Raw genomic sequence first — 18029 nt, 5'->3', positions numbered from 1 at the left:
TTCAATGACTATGTTTTCCTCCCTTAAAGTAAGGCAATGCCATGTTTAAGTTTCTTTTTAAAAAGGCAGTTCAGGCTGGGCGCAGTGGCTCACGCCTGTAATCCCAGCACTTTGGGAGGCAGAGGTGGGTGAATCACTTGGGGCCAGGAGTTCAAGACCAGCCTGGCCAACATGGAGAAACCTTGTCTACTAAAAATACAAAAAATTAGCCGGGTGTGGTGGCAGGCACCTGTAATCCCAGCTACTTGGGAGGCTGAGGCAGGAGAATTGCCTGACCCCAGGAGGAGGAGGCTGCAGTGAGCCAAGACTGTGCCACTGCACTCCAGTCTGGGCAAAAGAGCGAGACTCCATGTCAAAAAAAAAAAAAAAAAAAGTAAAAAATAAAAGATAAAAAACACAGTTAAGTGTGTCTAACAAATTTTGAAGTAAAGTCTCAGTAATTTTTTTTTTCTTCTGGAATAATATATAGCCACATGCCCAAGGGGTAACATTAGATCACAAAATGTCTTCTAAAATAAAAAGGTGATTAAACTGCATTGGACAGTAACATTATCATTTTAAGTCATAGATACTGAAAAATCTTGTTAATTGAGATAACTGCTTTTCCCTGAAAATTTTAAGAAAGTTTTTATTACAAAGTACAGATGTCTATGACAGTTGTTTTAACAGTCAAAATGCATTAATGACGAAAGGTCTAAGCCATGTGATTTCTGCCATGTTGCTGAGGCACAAATTGGGCTGAGGGACACCATGAGGTAGCTGTGCAGGAACCAGGTGCCCACCCAGGAGTGGGCTTATTTTATCCCCACTATCTGCATCTTAATGTTTTGTTTCATTATATTCTATTCAACAAGCAGTAATCCTTGTGAATTAAAAACTTTGCTTTCTTTTGAAAATTGGTCAAAAGTTTTCTTCTCTTAAAAAATGTGATTACATGGTGTGCAGATATGCACAAGAACTGTAATTCTGTGGAAATATATATTGTGGTTCCAGGAAAAAAAAAAAAAGCGTAGATGTACATTTTAGTATTTGTCAAATTGAGCCCCACTAAAGCCTAAGGATTTCTTCCTTTCAGGTGACCGCTACAATTCAGGACTGCTGTTAGTGGGTATCTGTTCACACTTTAGCAGATACGAGATCCAATTGGCAGCATCTAACTTTTCTACTCCCCTTAATTCTAAACATTTTAAATTTTTCAGATGCTGGAATAAAGCAATGCAATCCTGGTCCTTTTTCTTTTTTTTGGCTACAGTTTTTCCTACCATAGCCCTGGGTTATGCCAAATGTTCCCAGCAAACAATCAAAGAAATAGAAATGGTGGCTTTAAGTCAATGGTTAAATCATCCAGGAACACTAAAAACATCCGCCACTGAAGTTATTTCCCAAATAATTAATTGTATTTAATCTTAGATGAATCACTTGCATTTGAAATGACCAAGTTTTATATGCTAATCACATTGGTACCTACTTGAATTTATGAACAGTAAATATGCTTATAAAACATGAATGCTTATAGCAGACTAGCATAGAAATATTAGTAAGATTTTGTTTCAACTTGGTAGACTTGACTTTTATTTTATAAGCATATTTTATTTTTAAAATCCAAAAAAGATATTTCCACTTTGAAAAATAATTTTACACAGAAAACCACTTTAAGAAACAAATTCAATAAGCTAAAATGCCAACTAAAGGCCAAAAAGTTCATAAGCTTATTATATCAATATCTTATTCTGATATGTAATCAACTCTTGATTACCTATAGAAATGGAATCCCAGTGGCAAAAATGATCCATAAATTACTCCTATGTAATTTGGAATACATCATATGAATTTTTTCTTAAAGACATTTCCCGGCCAAGGCGGGTGAATCACGAGGTCAGGAGTTCGAGAACAGCCTGGCCAACATGGTGAAACCCCATCTCTACTAAAAATACAAAAAATTAGCTAGGCATGGTGGTGGGCAGGCACCTGTAATCCCAGCTACTTGGGAGGCTGAGGCAGGAGAATTGCTTGAACCTGGGAAGCAGAGGTTGCAGTGAGCTGAGATCAAGCCACTGCACTCCAGCCCAGTCCGAGTGACAGCGCAAGACTCTGTCTCCAAAAAAAAAAAAAAAAAAGACATTTCCCCCAACTATCTTCGGTGTCAGTTAAAGTCATTCAAATATTTTAGGATCTATAATAAGTATATGAACGTTTGGTCACTAGGGGGTATGGGGAAATATATTACTAGCCTTTAGGAGTAAAATCTCATAGGGAAGAGGCAGCAGTAATGTGAAATAAGTAGCAACCTAAGGCATTATCACCAGAATATAGAGGGAAATCAATACAGCTCAGACAATGAGAAAAGGGAAGACAGAAAGCAGTACACACTACACTCTGAAGGAGTGAGAGCAGTGATTGAGTAGGGAACATGGCAGGATGAAAAACATGGGCAAAAGCTGGGAGCTAAGATATGCATGAAGTATCTAAAAAATAGTGAAGAGATGGATCTGTCTAGCTTTAAGGTTCGGAATGTTGAAACAAGCTAAAATTTGTAATGGTAAGGCAAGAACAAATTTTAGACAACCATAACACTCACTTGGCTGAGACACTTGAACTTTATTGTAGGCCAGTGGTTCTTAAAGTTCTCAGAAACCATGGTGCCTCTAGGGGAGCTTCATGAAGTACATTTAACTCCATCTTGTTAGGAACAATTTTACAAATCTATTAATTGCCAAACCCACGGACTCTTCAGCCCTCCTCTTATTTGACCTCTCTAAGGCAGCAGCCAGCACCTAACCATTTCTCAAGACTTCCTTCTTGCTCCTCTGTATTTTCCTTGCTGAGACTGCTTCCCCTGCCCACCACTTACACGATGGAGACACGCAGGACCCTGTCTGGCATCCCTTTTCACAGGAACCTGTTTATCCCTTTGGAGAATCTGATGAAAGCAATGGACCTTTCTCTAAAAAAACCACATATAAAACATTTTGGGTAATTTCAGGATATTTAGATTCCAGGTTTAGAGAATTCCTACTATAAACGATCTCTTTGGACAACCTCATCACCCCATAGTTTTAACTAATAATTATATGCTGATGACTCTCCAAGTTTTATCTGCAGCCCAATATATCCAATAGCCTACCGGATGGTTCTTAAAGCAACCTATCCACATGTAACTCACCACTGTCCTTCCACATCAGATTATTTCTTTATTCCTTATCATGGTGAATCTTACCTGTCCACCTACTCACACAAGCCAGAAACCAGGTTATCTCAATTCCTTCTTCTCCTCAATCCAATCATCACCAAGTTTCTTTAGAGATGGACTTCTTCCTGTCCATCTCTATTTCTATAGCGTTAGTCACTTCAGGCCCACAATTCTTGCCTGCATTCTTAAACATTAATCTTCCAACTGGTTTCCCTACTCCAGACTTACAGCTTCAAACACTCTATCCTTCTTTACTACGGAGTTTTTTTGTAAAAACAAAAAATCCACAGAACCAGTTATCCTGTTGTTATTTTGCTTAAAAACTGTTAATGGTTTCCACCCTGCCTAGGGAACAAAGTTCAAAGTTCCTCTTTTCAGAAAGCAAGCCACTCTGGAACTGTTCCCTGATGCCTCTCTGGCTCCATCTTCCATCATGGCCCCATTCACCCAACACACAGTAGCCACAATGAACAACTTGCCAGGCCTTTTGATGCCCCTGCTGCTTTCTTCACAAAGTTCTCCCTAATTAGGAGGGCCTTTCCCACTGGCCCAATGAATGCTTGTCTCATCTTTTAAAACAGTGTAAATATCACCTCTTCTATGAAGTCTTTCCTGTCTCTCATACCCAAGAAGAACTGATCACCATCAACTCCTTTTTGTTCCAATTTCCAATTTAAACTCTAAGTTATTTGCGGGAAGGAATGGAATCTTATTCTTTATAGCCCCCAAATGAGCACAACTGCTCACCATATCTTAGGCTGTGACTAAATGTTTCTGAATGTATAACAAAAAAACAGGAGTACCAAAAGGTATGTAATATACAACTCACAACAATAACTGTATGAATTCTTAAAGGAAATACAAGCTGATAAACTTGGAGGTAGCAATTCATGGTTTCTCAGTATTTGTCACCTGCTGTCTATAGCCAACAAGTGGCAGCAAACACCAAAACTTTAAAAGAAACATATGAGAAGACAAAGAACTAAAAAAATTTGTCCTTCCACTAGCTATTTTTTTCTGCCAATTTTGAAATAATCATCATATTCAATATCAGTGTTAAAATAACCTGTATCTGGCTGGGCACAGTGGCTCACTTTGGGAGGCTGAGGCAGGAGGATTGCTTGAGCCCCGGAGTTGGAGACCAGCCTGGACAATATAGTGAGACCTTGTCTCTACAAATTAGCAGCATGTGGTGGCACATGCCTGTGGTCTTAGCTGTCCAAGAGGCCGAGATGCAAGGATCACTTGAGCCTGGGATGTCAAGGCTGCAGTGAGCCAAGATCAGGCTTCTGCACTCCAGCTTGGCCAACAGAATGAGACCCTGTCTCTAAATAAATAACTAGAATTTGATTATGAAAACACCAGTGGTTCCATGGGAGCACAGTCTGAGAACTATTTTAGTCAATGGAAAATCACTGAATTTTCATGCCAGTAAGAGTAGGAATTGTGACAGCTGGGTTAGAGACCCAGAATTGAAAAAAGTGAGCCACATGACATTGATTGTTAAAGTATTTTCTTAGTGCTCTGTTTTCCTGATCTCTCAAATACAGGTTGTAGTATAATGATTTCTATGTTATTCTAGTTCTTAACCACTCTAGGTTCAATCAGTGTTTTAGGAATATCACTCTATTGTCAGATGTGGACTATTGTTAACTTGTGCCACGCCGTATAGAGGTGGTTCTCGAAACACAAAAGTACCTGTATACTTTAAGAAACCAAAGCTATAGGCAATATTTATTGCTCAGCTTACTAAGCTATGTGCATGTCCATCAATGTGTACAGAGGATCTTGTTCTTAACTGAACTATCTTAAATACCCATAGTTTTGTCAGAAATTATTCTGTATGAAGCGGTGATGTAGCAACAATAATGCTGCAGAAAAATCACCTTGCATTGAGACTCAATACTACTACAATTAACACCCTTTAAGTTCAACTTGACCCTTGACATGAATTCATAATAGTAACAATCCTTTTTCCTCCCCCCACAGAATTTTTTCCATTTCTCAAGTTGGCTATTTCAGACCTCCTCCACTTTGCTCAAGGTTCCCACCCCTACCTCCTGTGTTATTTTCAGTGATGTATGACCTTTGTTACTAGTGCAAAGAGAAAATGGAAACCACCAGGCATTAACTGCCTTAACTGCCAGCCTTCCATGGCCATGGAGCTAGAGAGAAAGTGGATGCAGACATGAAAAGAGAGACGCACTTCCTCGGTCAATTCTTCTTGTCTCTTCAGCATCTCCCTCTGCTGGTTCTCACTAGCATTTAAACAGGCTCCATTTTCAAAAAGCAAAATAAAACTAAACCTCCTCTGAGATATAAACCCTTGTGTATGTAGGGAATCTCTAAAAGACATATTAAGTTGCTAAGACTGAGAGACTGAAACTAGGTCACGGGGTAGATGTCAGTATCTGACCTTTTATAACATTCACTTTTTAAAACTACATGCATAATACCTCCTCAAAATTAAAAAAAAATTACTATCACAATGGTCTTTTCAAAAAAACTTGAAAAAAATTATAAACACCCTTATACCCATGTAGCCCTCTCGTTTTCTTGAAAGCTAGGATTCATGGAAGAGTTGTCCATACTACTTGACTCTACTTTCTTACCTCTGGTTAATTCTTTTTTTTGAGACGGAGTTTCACTCTTGTAGCCCAGGCTGGAGTGCAATGACATGATCTCAGCTCACTGCAACCTCTGCCTCCCGGATTCAAGCTATTCTCCTGCCTCAGCCTCGCAAGTAGCTGGGATTACAGGAATGTGCCACCACGCCCGGCTAATTTTCTATTTTTAGTAGAGACAGGGTTTCTCCATGTTGGTCAGGCTGATTCGAACTCCCGACCTCAGGTGATCCACCCGCCTCAGCCTCCCAAAGTGCTGGGATTACAGGCGTGAGCCACTGCAGCCGGCCTGGTTCATTCTTTAATTCATTCCTTTGGCTCTTCTCAGAGGTGCTCTAAGGGCATCAGTGACCCTCCATTACTAAATACAGTGGATTCTTTCCAGTTCTCTGACCTACTGTTTCTCTCCTGCTGACATCATCTTTTCCTCTGGTTCCCATGATTTACTCTTCCCATTTTCTTTCTTTCTTTTTTTTTTTTTTGAGACCGAGTCTCGCTCTGTCACCAGGCTGGAGTGCAGTAGTGCGAACTCGGCTCACTGCAACCTCCGCCTCCTGGGTTCAAGTGATTCTCGTGCCTCAGCTTCCCGAGCAGCTGGGATTACAGGCAAGCGCACCACCACACCAAGCTAATTTTTATATTTTTAGTAGAGACGGGGTTTCACCATGTTGGCCAGGCTGGTCTCAATCTCCTGACCTAATGATCTGCCCGCCTCGGCCTCCCAAGGTGCTGGGATTACAGGCGTGAGCCACTGCGCCCAGCCAACTCTTCCCATTTTCTGACTACCTCTCTTGCCAGTGTGTCTCAGACTCTGACAGTCTTTCCTATGAGTGTCCCCACCTACTCCTCAGGGCTCATCCTCAGTCCTTGTTTTCTGCTCACATTTGCTTTGCTTAGGCTACTGCAATCGCCTCTTGCCACCCTCAACCCATTCAGGGCACAACAGCCAGAGTCATGTTTTCAACACATACATCTCAGCACGCTGCTCCCCTGCTTAAAACTACTAAATGGTTCTCTATGCCCTTAAGAGGAAGTCCAAAATCCTTTCCTCGGCCCATGAGGAGCCGCATACTCTTGGGGCCTGCCCACCCCGCCAACCTCACGTGCTCCCTCCTACTTTTCTGTTCCACTCACACCCTCTATTCCTTGAAGGCCCTCTTTCTACTCCTTGAAGTCAGGCTGTCTTCTGCCTCGAAATCGCTCCCACGTATCCCTTTCTTCCTTTAGTACTAAGTTGAAACATCAGTTCCTCAGGGATACCTGCCCAGTCTCTCCAGGATAAGTGAGATCTTTCTGTCACATCAACACTACGTCAACTACAATAAGTACTTTGTCCAACTGTATTTAAGGTATTTCTACCCTCACTGAACGATAAACTCCATAGTATCAGGACCGTACCCTCACATCACTCATTGCTCAGATTCCCAATTCCTAGTGCAGGACATGGTAGATGGCCAGTAAATATTGGCTGAGTTCATGAACAGGAAACTGCATCCACTCCCAAGGCTTCCCTCTCTATCTTTTTGCCAATTACTTTAAGATCTATGTTTCCAGTTAGATCTCACTATTGATTTGAGCCCCACTTCCAGTTGGTTTAAGTTACACTTAAAATGTCTTCAAGAAAGTACATTTTGACAGTACTCAAGAAAGTTGAGTACGTTTTAAGTAGAACTTAAACCCACTGGAAATGGGTCCCCAAACCCAATCTAGTTCCTACTCCTGTATTCCTGGTGAACAGTAATATTGTCTACACCACTGCCCAAGTCAGAAACCTGTATTTTGCTAGACCTGGCACCCTCACTACCAGACCCCCACCCAACCCTGTGACCACAAGCCACAGACATACATTTTACATCCTTATTTTTTTTTAAAAACACAGAAGAACCACACACCTACTTTTCCTTGCCATCGTTAATACTTTAGTCCAAGCACCATTGTTTCTGGTCTGGTTACTATGACAGCCATTCAGAACATGCAGCCATGCACGTGTTATTCCTTTCCCTATCAATCCCCTTTCTTTTTTGCAGAGAGAAAATTCTCTCAATTACAAACCTGATGTGTCACTCTCTTTAGAATCTGCCAACTAACTCCCCATTGCCTTAGGATGGCTGAAAAATCCTTCACTCACCTCTTTCTTTCCCACATCCATCTCCTACCACCTCATTCTCCAGACAGAAGCCCTAGTCAATTACAATGTTCGCCTTTTCAGGCTCCACTTGGACATCACTTCTGGGAAGCTTTCTGTGACCTATCCAAGGTGCACCTCCCATAGATCTTCTAACGATGTTTGCCACAGCACTTTTTATACATCTACACTGCAACGGGCTATTTATTTGTCAAACTTTCTCACTAGGCTGTGAGTTCTTTATAGTGAGGGAGTTTCTTATTAATCTTTCTATTCCCAGTGCCTAACACAGTGCCTGGCACACAGAAGAAACTCAAATATTTGTCGAGTAAGTATACGAGAAAAAGAAACAGGAGATACGAGTCAACAGAATGCTGCTATCATCTAAACATGAAGCCAGGAAGGCCTAGTCTAATCGTGAATGTAGGCCCTAGAAACATGACCGAAGCAAAAGACAATTCAATGACCACGGACCAAACACCCATTCTGTACCGGGACTACAATGAGACATAGTCCTGGCCCTCAAATGGTGGATGATTTAGCAGGGAAGATCTGATACAAACAAGACCATAAAGTGCGACAAATTCTAGAGTAATGGCAAGAATGGTGCTTTGTAAATCCTGAACATAAATCAACTAATTTTGCTGGAGGTGAGGAAGGGCAGGTTGTTCTACAATAGGTGGTGACCTTTGCACTGAACTGTGCTGTGTAGGATTTTGCGATCCAGGGAAGAGAAATGGTAGTATTCTGAAGAGGGAAACGGATGAGGAAAGGGGACACAAAAGTGCATGATATGTTCAAGGCATTAGAATATAAGCTGTGTCTGTTCTTCAGCTATGTTTCCAATGCTTAGAACAGTGCCTAGCTCATAACAGGTGCTCAGTACATCTTAGCTAAATGAAATGATCTACAAATATTTCAATTTCAGAAAATAGGATATATGACAAGAGATGAGGCTGGAAAGGTGGCTGTTGGCCAGATGATAAAGAACCTTGGTCCTATGCTAACGTGTCTCAGATGAGACTGGCAAATAGGGAACCATGAAAAGGTCTAAAGCAAGGCTTGAATGCAATCAGAGCTGGGTTTAAGAAACAACTATAATGGCATGGTGGACTATGGTACTGAGACATATCTTTCATGAGCTAAGTGAAGGTGGTCACACAAGAAAAGGACAAGGTCACAAGATCCTTCACCTACTCTGAATTTGTAAAAGAAAGAGAAAGAGAAGAAAAAAGGCAGAGGTATGCTGAAGTAATGCTGGCTTAGAGATTCAATATCTGTGCCAGGCAGAAGAAATGGGGGATGTACGTGGGGTATTGAGGACATAAGCGAGCAAAGGAAGGTCACTTATTCCGAAGCAAGAAAAGGGATGAACTGATGAGAAAGACTAAGAAGAAACTAAACAGCAAAAATGATCTGAAACTGAACTACAACACTCAGGATTCCATACAAGAATCTTGGTAGCTCCCTTAATGTAAGCACAGACCCGTAAGTAACTATTACTAATTCTCTCTGTGAAAGCACAGCAGGAATGAACAGGAAAGGACAGAGAGACAGAGATAACATAATATGATAACCCATTAGATTTAGAGAGTAAAAAGAAACGAAGAATTAAAGATATATGCAATCATGAGGTTAGGTAAGTGGGAGAATTATGTTTCTGTTAACCAAGACAGGGAACACTAGTGCAAAATCCAGGTATGAAGGAGGAAAATAGGTGCAGTTTTGAATGTGAACTTGGATACCTGTAGGGTATCCAGTTCGCAATGAAGCCCAGAAAGGGCTCAAGGCCTCAGAAAGACTGAATGATGAGCCAAACACATACAAGTAGAAACCACTGGGAAAGAGGCTGCCTACAGAGCAACTACAAGGTGAGAAGAGGGCCAAGAACAGGGCCTTGAAGACTATCAACATTTCAGAGGAGGAATAAGAGATAGTAAAGGAGGTTCATAAAGAACAGTAAGAAAAACAGGTGGAAAAGAAGTAGGAATAGAGGTAACAATAATCACAGTAAGCACTCATACAGTATAATTACCACGCTGGCCTTTGTTCCACGCATTCTATCTATATTAACTCATTTAATGCTAGTAACACCCTGTGAGAATAGTACAATAATGATCTTTGCTTCAAAGATGAAGAAACTGAAAGACAGAAAGTCTAAGTAACTTGCTGAAGATCACACAACTTATAAATAAGAGGCAAATGTTAAACCTAGGCAATCTCTCCATAGACGAGAGTTTCAAAGAGGAAAAGGTAGCCAACAGTGTTAAATGGGGAAAAGTTGAATAAGATTCAAGGTCTTCAAATCTGACAACTAAAAGGTCACTGAGGGGCACAAGTCAGAATAAGGTGGGTTAAAAAGCTAATGGGAAGTGGAAAGACAACTCACAGTATGGGAGAAAATTTTTGCAAATCACATACTAATAAGGGATTTGTATCCAGACTATATGAAGAATGATTACAAGAATAAACAGACAATCCAATTTTTAAAATGTGCAAAGGATCTGAACAGACATTTCTCCAAAGATATACAAATGACCAGTAGGCACAGGAGATGCTCAGTATCATTAGTCAGAAAAATACAAATCAAAACCACAATGAGATACCACTTCAAACCCACTAGGATAACTATCATCAAAAAGTCAGGTAACATCATGTTTTGGCCAGGATGTGAAGAACTGAAACTCATACACTGCTGGCGGAAATGTAAAATGCAGTGCTTTGGAAAAGAGTCTGGCAGTTCCTCAAACAGTTAAACACAGAGTCACCATATGACCCAGCAATTCCACTCCTTGGTATATACCCAAGAACCATGAAAACTTATGTCCACACAGAACCCTGTAGGTGAATGTTCATAACAGCATTATTTATAATAGTCCCAAAATGGAAACAACTCAAATCTCCACGAAGTGATGAATAAGTTAAATGTGATATATCCATACGATGAAATATTTTTTGGCAATAAGAAGGAATGAAATATTGATATATTTTACAACATGAATGAACCTTGAAAACATGCTGAGTGAAAGGGGCCAATCACAAAGGACCACATATGGTATGATTCCTTTTCTATGAAATGTCCAAACAGGCAAACGGACAGACAGATGTAGTGGCTGTCCTAGGGCTGGAGGTAGAAGGGTAACTGAGGAAGTCTGGGGGTAACGGGTGGTAGCTAAGGGGTTTAGTGTTTCCTTTTGGGATAATGAAAAGTGTTCTAAAACTGACTCCTAAAGTATACTAGAAAATCTGTGGGTTTTTCTTTTTTTTTTTTTTTTTTTTTTGAGACTGACTCTCGCTCTGTCGCCCAGGCTGGAGTGCAGAGGGGTGATCTCAACTCACTGCAACATCCACCCCTGGAGTTCAAACAATTCTCCTGCCTCAGCCTCCCGAGTAGCTGGGATTACAGGAGCCCACCACCATGCCTGGCTAATTTTTCTATTTTTAGTAGAGACGGGGTTTCACTATGTTGGCCAGGCTGGTCTCAAACTCCTGACCTCGAGTGATCTGCCCGCCTTGGCCCTCCAAAGCACTAGGATTACAGGCGTGAGCCACCGTGCCCGGTTTACAAAATCTGAATTGTACACTTTAAATAGGTGAGTTGTATGATAGCATGTGAATTATATCTCAACAAAGCTGTTAAAAAAATTAATGGGACATGCAGTAGTAGAAAAAGACAGAAAACACTTGCATGAGTGGAGAGGCAAGGCCAAAGAAAATCGTTGAAGGTTAGGGAAGATCTGAATGTGTTTACTGACTGAGATATATCAGTAAAAAAAGAGAGCTTGATATAAACAAGACATCAGAGAAGAAAATAAGTCTGGCCGGGTGCAGTGGCTCATGCCTGTAATCCCAGCACTTTGGGAGACCAAGGCGGGCAGATCATGAGGTCACGAATTTGAGACCAGCCTGGCCAACACGGTGAAACCCCATCTCTACTAAAAAACACAAAAATTAGCTGGGCACGGTGGCGGGCACCTGTGGTCCCAGCTACTCAGGAGGCTGAGACAAAAGAATCGCTGGAACCCAGGAGGTGGAGGTTGCAGTGAGCCGAGATCACACCACTGCACTCCAGCCTGGGTGACAAGAGCGAGACTCTGGGCCTTTAAAAAAAAAAAAAAAAAAAAACTCCTGGAGGGGGTAGATAGGAAGAAAAAAGAAAAATGGTGACACCTCTGGAAGTAAGAATAAGTGTGAACAGCTGGTGGTGAAGGTAAGTTGAGAGTTTACACATGAAAGATCCTATTTTTCATTGAGGTAGGAGGTCTTCAGCAGAAAATGAGAAATGAGTAAAGTAAGAAACCCAGAAAAGTAATACAAGTTGGAAAACCTGCTGACAAGAACGGGAAAAGCAAGCAAGATAAAAAGCTTGTCAGGTAGAACTGAGCAGTGTGAGAACAGAAATAAGTTATAATGGGGCTGATATGCATGACTATATAATATTCTCAGCTGGATTGGTCAGTCCATAGCTTGTAAACTGAGATGGCAGATGATTGGGGCTGTTTCAGGGGCTGAAGGATGCTGAGAGTGCAGGTGAAATGCATGGGCATAAGATCCCACTGAGCAGGGAAGGCTGTGATACTAATAGAGCTTGAAAGAATGGGATTTAGTGACTGATTCAATATAGAAGATGAAGGAGGAAAATAAAGACTTAAACAGGATTCCCGATTCACTTATCTGATAGATTTGGTAGATTAATGACCAAAACAGTTCTTGGAAAGTGAGGCAGGCTATAGACAGATGAATTACTCAAAAACATAAAGTTTAGATAAAAATATATTTTGAGAACAACTCTGCCGTTTTTTAAGAGCAATAAAGGAAGGCTTAGAGAAGTGAAACGAGTTTGCTTAAGTCCTAAGGTACTAAACAAAAGCTGGAAATGACTTTGCAATCCAGGCCATTCTATTATAACCTAGAACCTGACTAAATCTGGAGTGTGATAAGATGGCAGGAAATGCAAATGGTGATGTTCTTGAGAGTCAGTAACACTAAAATTGGTTTGAAACGGTAGGTTCATTTCAGGTGATAGTGGGGAAATATGATCCAGGAACAAAACGAAAGACAATTGGAGATCAAACATTTGCTCTGGTAACCCACACGGAGATAATCAAGAGTTGGATGTAGAGTGATACTAGCACCTGAAAATATTCTAATGCAAGAATACTTTATGCTTCAAAATCCTCTCAATGCTATTTGGCAACACAGATGATAGGACATATAAATTTATCATGCCTTAGAATTTTAAACATTAAGAAGAGCTTATCTTACTTTTAAGGTTCTTTTTATGTTACAGAAATATGAAATACTGAAGTCTGATTAGGTCTCTTGTAAGGGGCTAGATATTTGCCTTACCTTTACTACCTTGTAGTCACACAAGTATTCCACCTCATAATTGTTTAGATTCCTTTTGGTGATTCCAATCGATTTACATGTGAGCTTTTCTTTTCTACATAATTCCTGAAGAGTATCAAGTGAAACTAGGCAAGGCACACACCAAGCTACAATAAGAAAATAGAATTCTTTACTAATGAAATAGCTATTCAATTAAAACAAAAAAGAGAAACTTAAAACCTCTATTCCCCATCTTTCAACTGGCAGTTTTAGACTAAAAATTCCTATGACAAGAAACCAGTTACATGTCTTCAAGAAAAAGTTAAACATTAAGGAACTATTTTGTTAAATTGGTGTTCTTGGATTTTCTCATGGATTTCTATTCCACTATGTTTAACTGACATCAGTTAATTTCCATTAAGTCACTTGAAAATGTTCCATGTCTGTAAGCTTTTTTAAGATTATATACAGATGCAGGTCAACAGAGGTAATGTTTTTTACTTTCATTGTATTCTACATAGACTATAATCACTATTTTAATAAAATGTAAATCTCTAGGACACTTATTCTTAAAAACATATCTAAAATATACTTTAAAACAATCTTATAATTTGTTAACACGTAACTTCCATTTTTTTTAACTAGACAAAACGAACTGAAATCTAATTAAAATATATTTCTACGGTTACAAACTCATTATATGTTAGTTTTCTCTTTGAAATGTTGCATGAAGCTTTAATTCCACTTATTATTTTACCCATACTGCAATGTATTATCACCAAGGTGAATAAACTCCAGTTATTAAAAAAATGGAGAGTATATCGATATTTTGTAATACTTATGGACTGTACTGTTTTTAAAGCCAAACTTTTAAAACGGTGTTCAATTTACATAAGCCATGTACTAAACTCAAAGAAAATTAGACATACTCATCATCAACCCTCCAGAAGCCAGAAACTAATTGTGTTCCAGAAGATTTCACCCTCAAATTTCTGTAAGCAGCATGTTACCACACTGAATTTAAAGTGTAAATTAACACGTTTAGGAAAATGGAATAAACTTGTTGTTAGGGCTAGTGTCATGGTAAGCACTAGACAGGATCAAAAAAATCCTCTGCACTACCCATCGCTCGGTCACCGATCTATGTGACTTTAGTGAGGTCTCAATCTTTTTGGCTGTCAGATTCACTGGAAAAAAATGGAGAAAACTGGTGTTACCAAACAAAATCTATCAGTAAACTCAAGCTTTACTTGGTAGCTCTCCAAGGTAGTTGCGATCACCTTTTGTGTTTTGAGGTAATTTCAGGGAAGGGAGAACACTTGTTAGCGGCAATAACTTTTCCGGCACCCTTTCCTCATCCTCCCCACCTCACACAGAGACTTCATTGTCAGAAACCCTTAAGCATAATTTCTACCATCTCACTGCCTGCAAACGATTCCATCCTAAAGCAGTAAAGACAAAGGTATTTTCCTCCAGAAAACGTGGAGGAAGAGGCTGATTGCTTTGTAGTGGTCGTTTGGGGGTAGGACAGTTATGGGAGAGAAATGACCCCATAAGTCCCTTCCATCTACAAGAACTAGAGGACGTTTTGTATTAAGTTGACTTCATTAAGGGGATCACGTATAAAGGAGGTTCCTCTTATCTACCCAAGGTGTGTTTGTGTGCTTTTCCTAAACATTTTTATCTAGTTGAGGATTCAAAACACAACCCGCAAAGGAAATGCTCTTTGAGAATTAAAAAAAAAAAAAAGTGAATATGAAAAACTGCAAACACGTGGTTAAAAAAAAAAGACAATCTCTCGACAGTCCCCAGTAATGCAGAAAAAGATTTCACTGACAAAATTAAATAGTTCATGACCACCATAAACACCTTCCGCTAGTTCACAGTAACCCCTGACATTCTCCAAGAAGAAAAATTCAGGGATAATGAGGTCATAATCCCAGCGGAGAGGAGACGAGCTTGAAAACACCTTTACATTCCGGAACGCACGGAAAAGTTCCAGGCTCTCAAAGCGTGCGCGACACCAACACCCCCCGACGCCCACACCCACGCGCGCTCGGTGCCCAATTCCCCAGCGTCCACAGATATAACACCAAACTCCCGGTGGGTGAAAGAGTTACCGTAAGCCAGAGGCTGCAACCTCAAATACCCACTTTCTGGGCGATTCTCCAACGAGGCACTCAACCTCCTAGCGTGTCCGCCTTGGGGGGGATTCCTCGCTTATCCCCTTTCTTAGCACACAAGCGCCCCGATTTCCTCTCCCCCTCTGATATTAAGGTCATGTTCACGCCGGCGGGCGTCGCTTCCCGCCTCCCACTTCAAAGGCCCGGGCGCACGCCGCACGCCGCGCTCCAACCACCACAAAGGAGCCAGTCGCAGCCGGGCCCCGGGGACCTCCAACCGGGGACCGCAGGGGAGCGGCCTCGACGCCCGAGGCCGCCACGGGAGACGCGGAGGGGGCCGGGCCGAGCGGGCGGAGACGCCACGCTCCGCAGCCGAAGCGCCCCAGGCTCGGACAGTGCCCACCTCCGCGGCGGGAGCCGGCCGGGCAGGGAGGCGGGTCAGCGGCCTGGGGGAGGGTAGGCGTCCGCAGCGTGCGTCCCGGAGTTGGGGTCGCGTCGGGCGGGGAACCGCCACGTCGCCGTCTGGCTGGCCTGCGGGACGGCCCCGCCGCCCGGGCCTTGGGAGCTTGCCTGGGAACAGGGAAGGCGAGGGGGCCGCGCTCCAGCCTCACCTCCTCGCGCCTCGGCCCCAACCGCCGCCATCTTGTGGAGCTTTCATTCAAACTGGCGCGGTCTGACGGGATAGCTCAGCTGGCCCGACGCCCCGCCCCTAGCCGGCCCGCGCGGGACTTGGGGGCCGGGGCTTGAGGGGGATGGAACCCGCACGGCGTCCTGACGTCACTGGCGGCCGACCCCCCCCCCCAACCTCGCGGCGGCCAGCGCGCCTGCGCCCCAAGGCTAGGCCCGGCCCCAAGCGCGAGGAGCGGGGCGAGCGCGCGTGCTCCCGGATCCTTAGCAGTGTCCGGCACCCCTTCCCTTCGCCAGGCCCGTTTGGCGCCTTCACTCGGGAAGACGTCGGCCAGGCCTTCCCGCACGGCGCTTTGGAGACGTCTTACTTCGGCAGCACGCGCACACTGCGCGATCCGACACGGGCAGCGGGGACCTAGGGAGCCGGGGACGCTGCCTGTCCGGTCCGGTTCCGCAGCCACCGCAGCACCAAGGGCCATCGTTAGGCTCCCCCCAACACCGCTCCCTCTAGAGCTCCGGGCCTCGGAAGCGGCTGTACGTGGGCATGGCTGGAGAGGTTCCGCTGGTTTGGGGCAGTCGCCGGGATTCCGACTGGTTGGTGTGGGGTGTGGCCTGTGCGGTCCAGCTCCCAGCTGATCCTAATGTGCGGCACAGCGGAAACCGCCGGTCCACATCAGTGCTTCTCACTTAAAGGGGCTTACGAATCGTCGGGGGTGGGGGAGCTGGACTTGGAATTTTTTAAGAGATGAGGTCTCACTCTGTCACCCAGGCTGGAGTGCAGTGGCGCGATTACGGCTCACTGCAGACTCGATCTCCTTGGGCTCAACTTTAATGTAAATTGGGATTGGGTAGGTCTGTAAGGGGACCCGAGCTCCCCTCCCATGTTGTTGCCAAGCTCCTGAGCTCGGCCTGCTGGCGGGTGGGGGCCGGGAGGAGGAGGACTCCAGGGGCTTCCCACCTGGTCTCCACCCCCCTCCCCCACTCATTCTTGACGCTGCATCCATGATTGTTCTAAACAACTTAAAGCAGAAATCTTAGAGCAAATAACGAAAAGTGGCAGAAAGCCATTGATATCTCCTAAGGACTTAAAAAAATTCATGTAAAAAATTACATAAACGTTTCAAAGCAGTATGTATAAATTTGAAATACTGAAAATAAACGCATACCATTAAAGGAATAGTTAATTGTTTGATTCCATTATGAAATACTGTCTAGCCGTCTTAAAAAGGTGTTCATGAACCTTTTAGTATTCAGCAAAACCAAAACAAATCTCCCTGAAATGCAGTTTTAACTATGGAAAAAAAAATGTATAGGAAAATAGCGAAATAACAGCCTTTTCGGAGTGATTTTCTTTTTAACTTCTCGTTTTTAAATATTTAATCATTTTCTACGATGGGAAACACCACTTCCTCACACACACTCATGCTCCCAGACTTTATTTAGATACAAGTGGCGTCATAATACAAATACTGTTCTGCAGTCCGTGTGTGTTTTAATGCAACTGCATTTCTCAGACATGTTTCTAAGATTTGAGTCCTTAGTAAATTTTTTATTCCATATCTCATTACCTTGAGATAAGGAATAAAAGGCCCTGTCCAACCCTATCACCTGGAAGAGCATCCAGGCCCTTTAAGGCTTAGTCTATCTAGGATTATGCCTTCAGACTTGGATACAGCCTCCTGTCCTAACCGGCCCCTGTATTCATTGCCTCTCCTGTATGTTTTCAGAGCCCACCAAGGAGCGGCCATCGCTACTCACTGGCCACTCTTGAATCCTTTTTGGCTCCTTTTCCTCAGTCCGACCTGGGTTCCTCAGGGAAGGGACTGTAGCCCTGGGACTGCATTTCTTTTCCGCCCTCTCCCTATGTGACTGCCCCAATTCCCATGGATTTAAATAGCATTTTGACACACAAGATGCCTCACTTTTTGTCTCCGGCCCTGGCCTCTGCCTGAATTCCAGGCTAGAATATCCACAGTGCCTAATGGACATATGCCCTTAGGTGTTGCACAAAC

At 42.7% G+C, this 18029-nt stretch overlaps 1 protein-coding gene across 5 annotated transcripts in view; it reads right to left on the bottom strand.

The window, feature by feature from the left end:
- The window catches only part of SUV39H2 (SUV39H2 histone lysine methyltransferase), a 36635-nt gene extending 20118 nt beyond the window's left edge, over positions 1-16517 (bottom strand). Inside the window, exons 1-2 of one of the 5 annotated variants that reach the window (XM_024253233.3) lie at positions 16386-16517; positions 13289-13434 (exon numbers count right to left, since the gene is read on the bottom strand). Coding sequence is in view for 1 of the 5 variants with exons in the window: in XM_002820545.6 (XP_002820591.4) it covers positions 13289-13434; positions 16002-16032 (177 nt within the window). In the remaining 4 variants the exon portion in view is untranslated. Of the gene's footprint in view, positions 1-13288; positions 13435-15420; positions 15683-16001; positions 16139-16385 lie in introns of those variants that run through there. The other 4 variants (XM_002820545.6, XM_024253232.3, XM_024253231.3 and 1 more) reach the window with 4 other exon arrangements.
- Positions 16518-18029: the final 1512 nt, after the last annotated feature.

The sequence above is a fragment of the Pongo abelii genome, chromosome 8 (assembly GCF_028885655.2).
Source record: "Pongo abelii isolate AG06213 chromosome 8, NHGRI_mPonAbe1-v2.0_pri, whole genome shotgun sequence".
Lineage (NCBI taxonomy): Eukaryota > Metazoa > Chordata > Mammalia > Primates > Hominidae > Pongo > Pongo abelii.
This window is presented reverse-complemented; position numbering and strand designations above follow the sequence as displayed.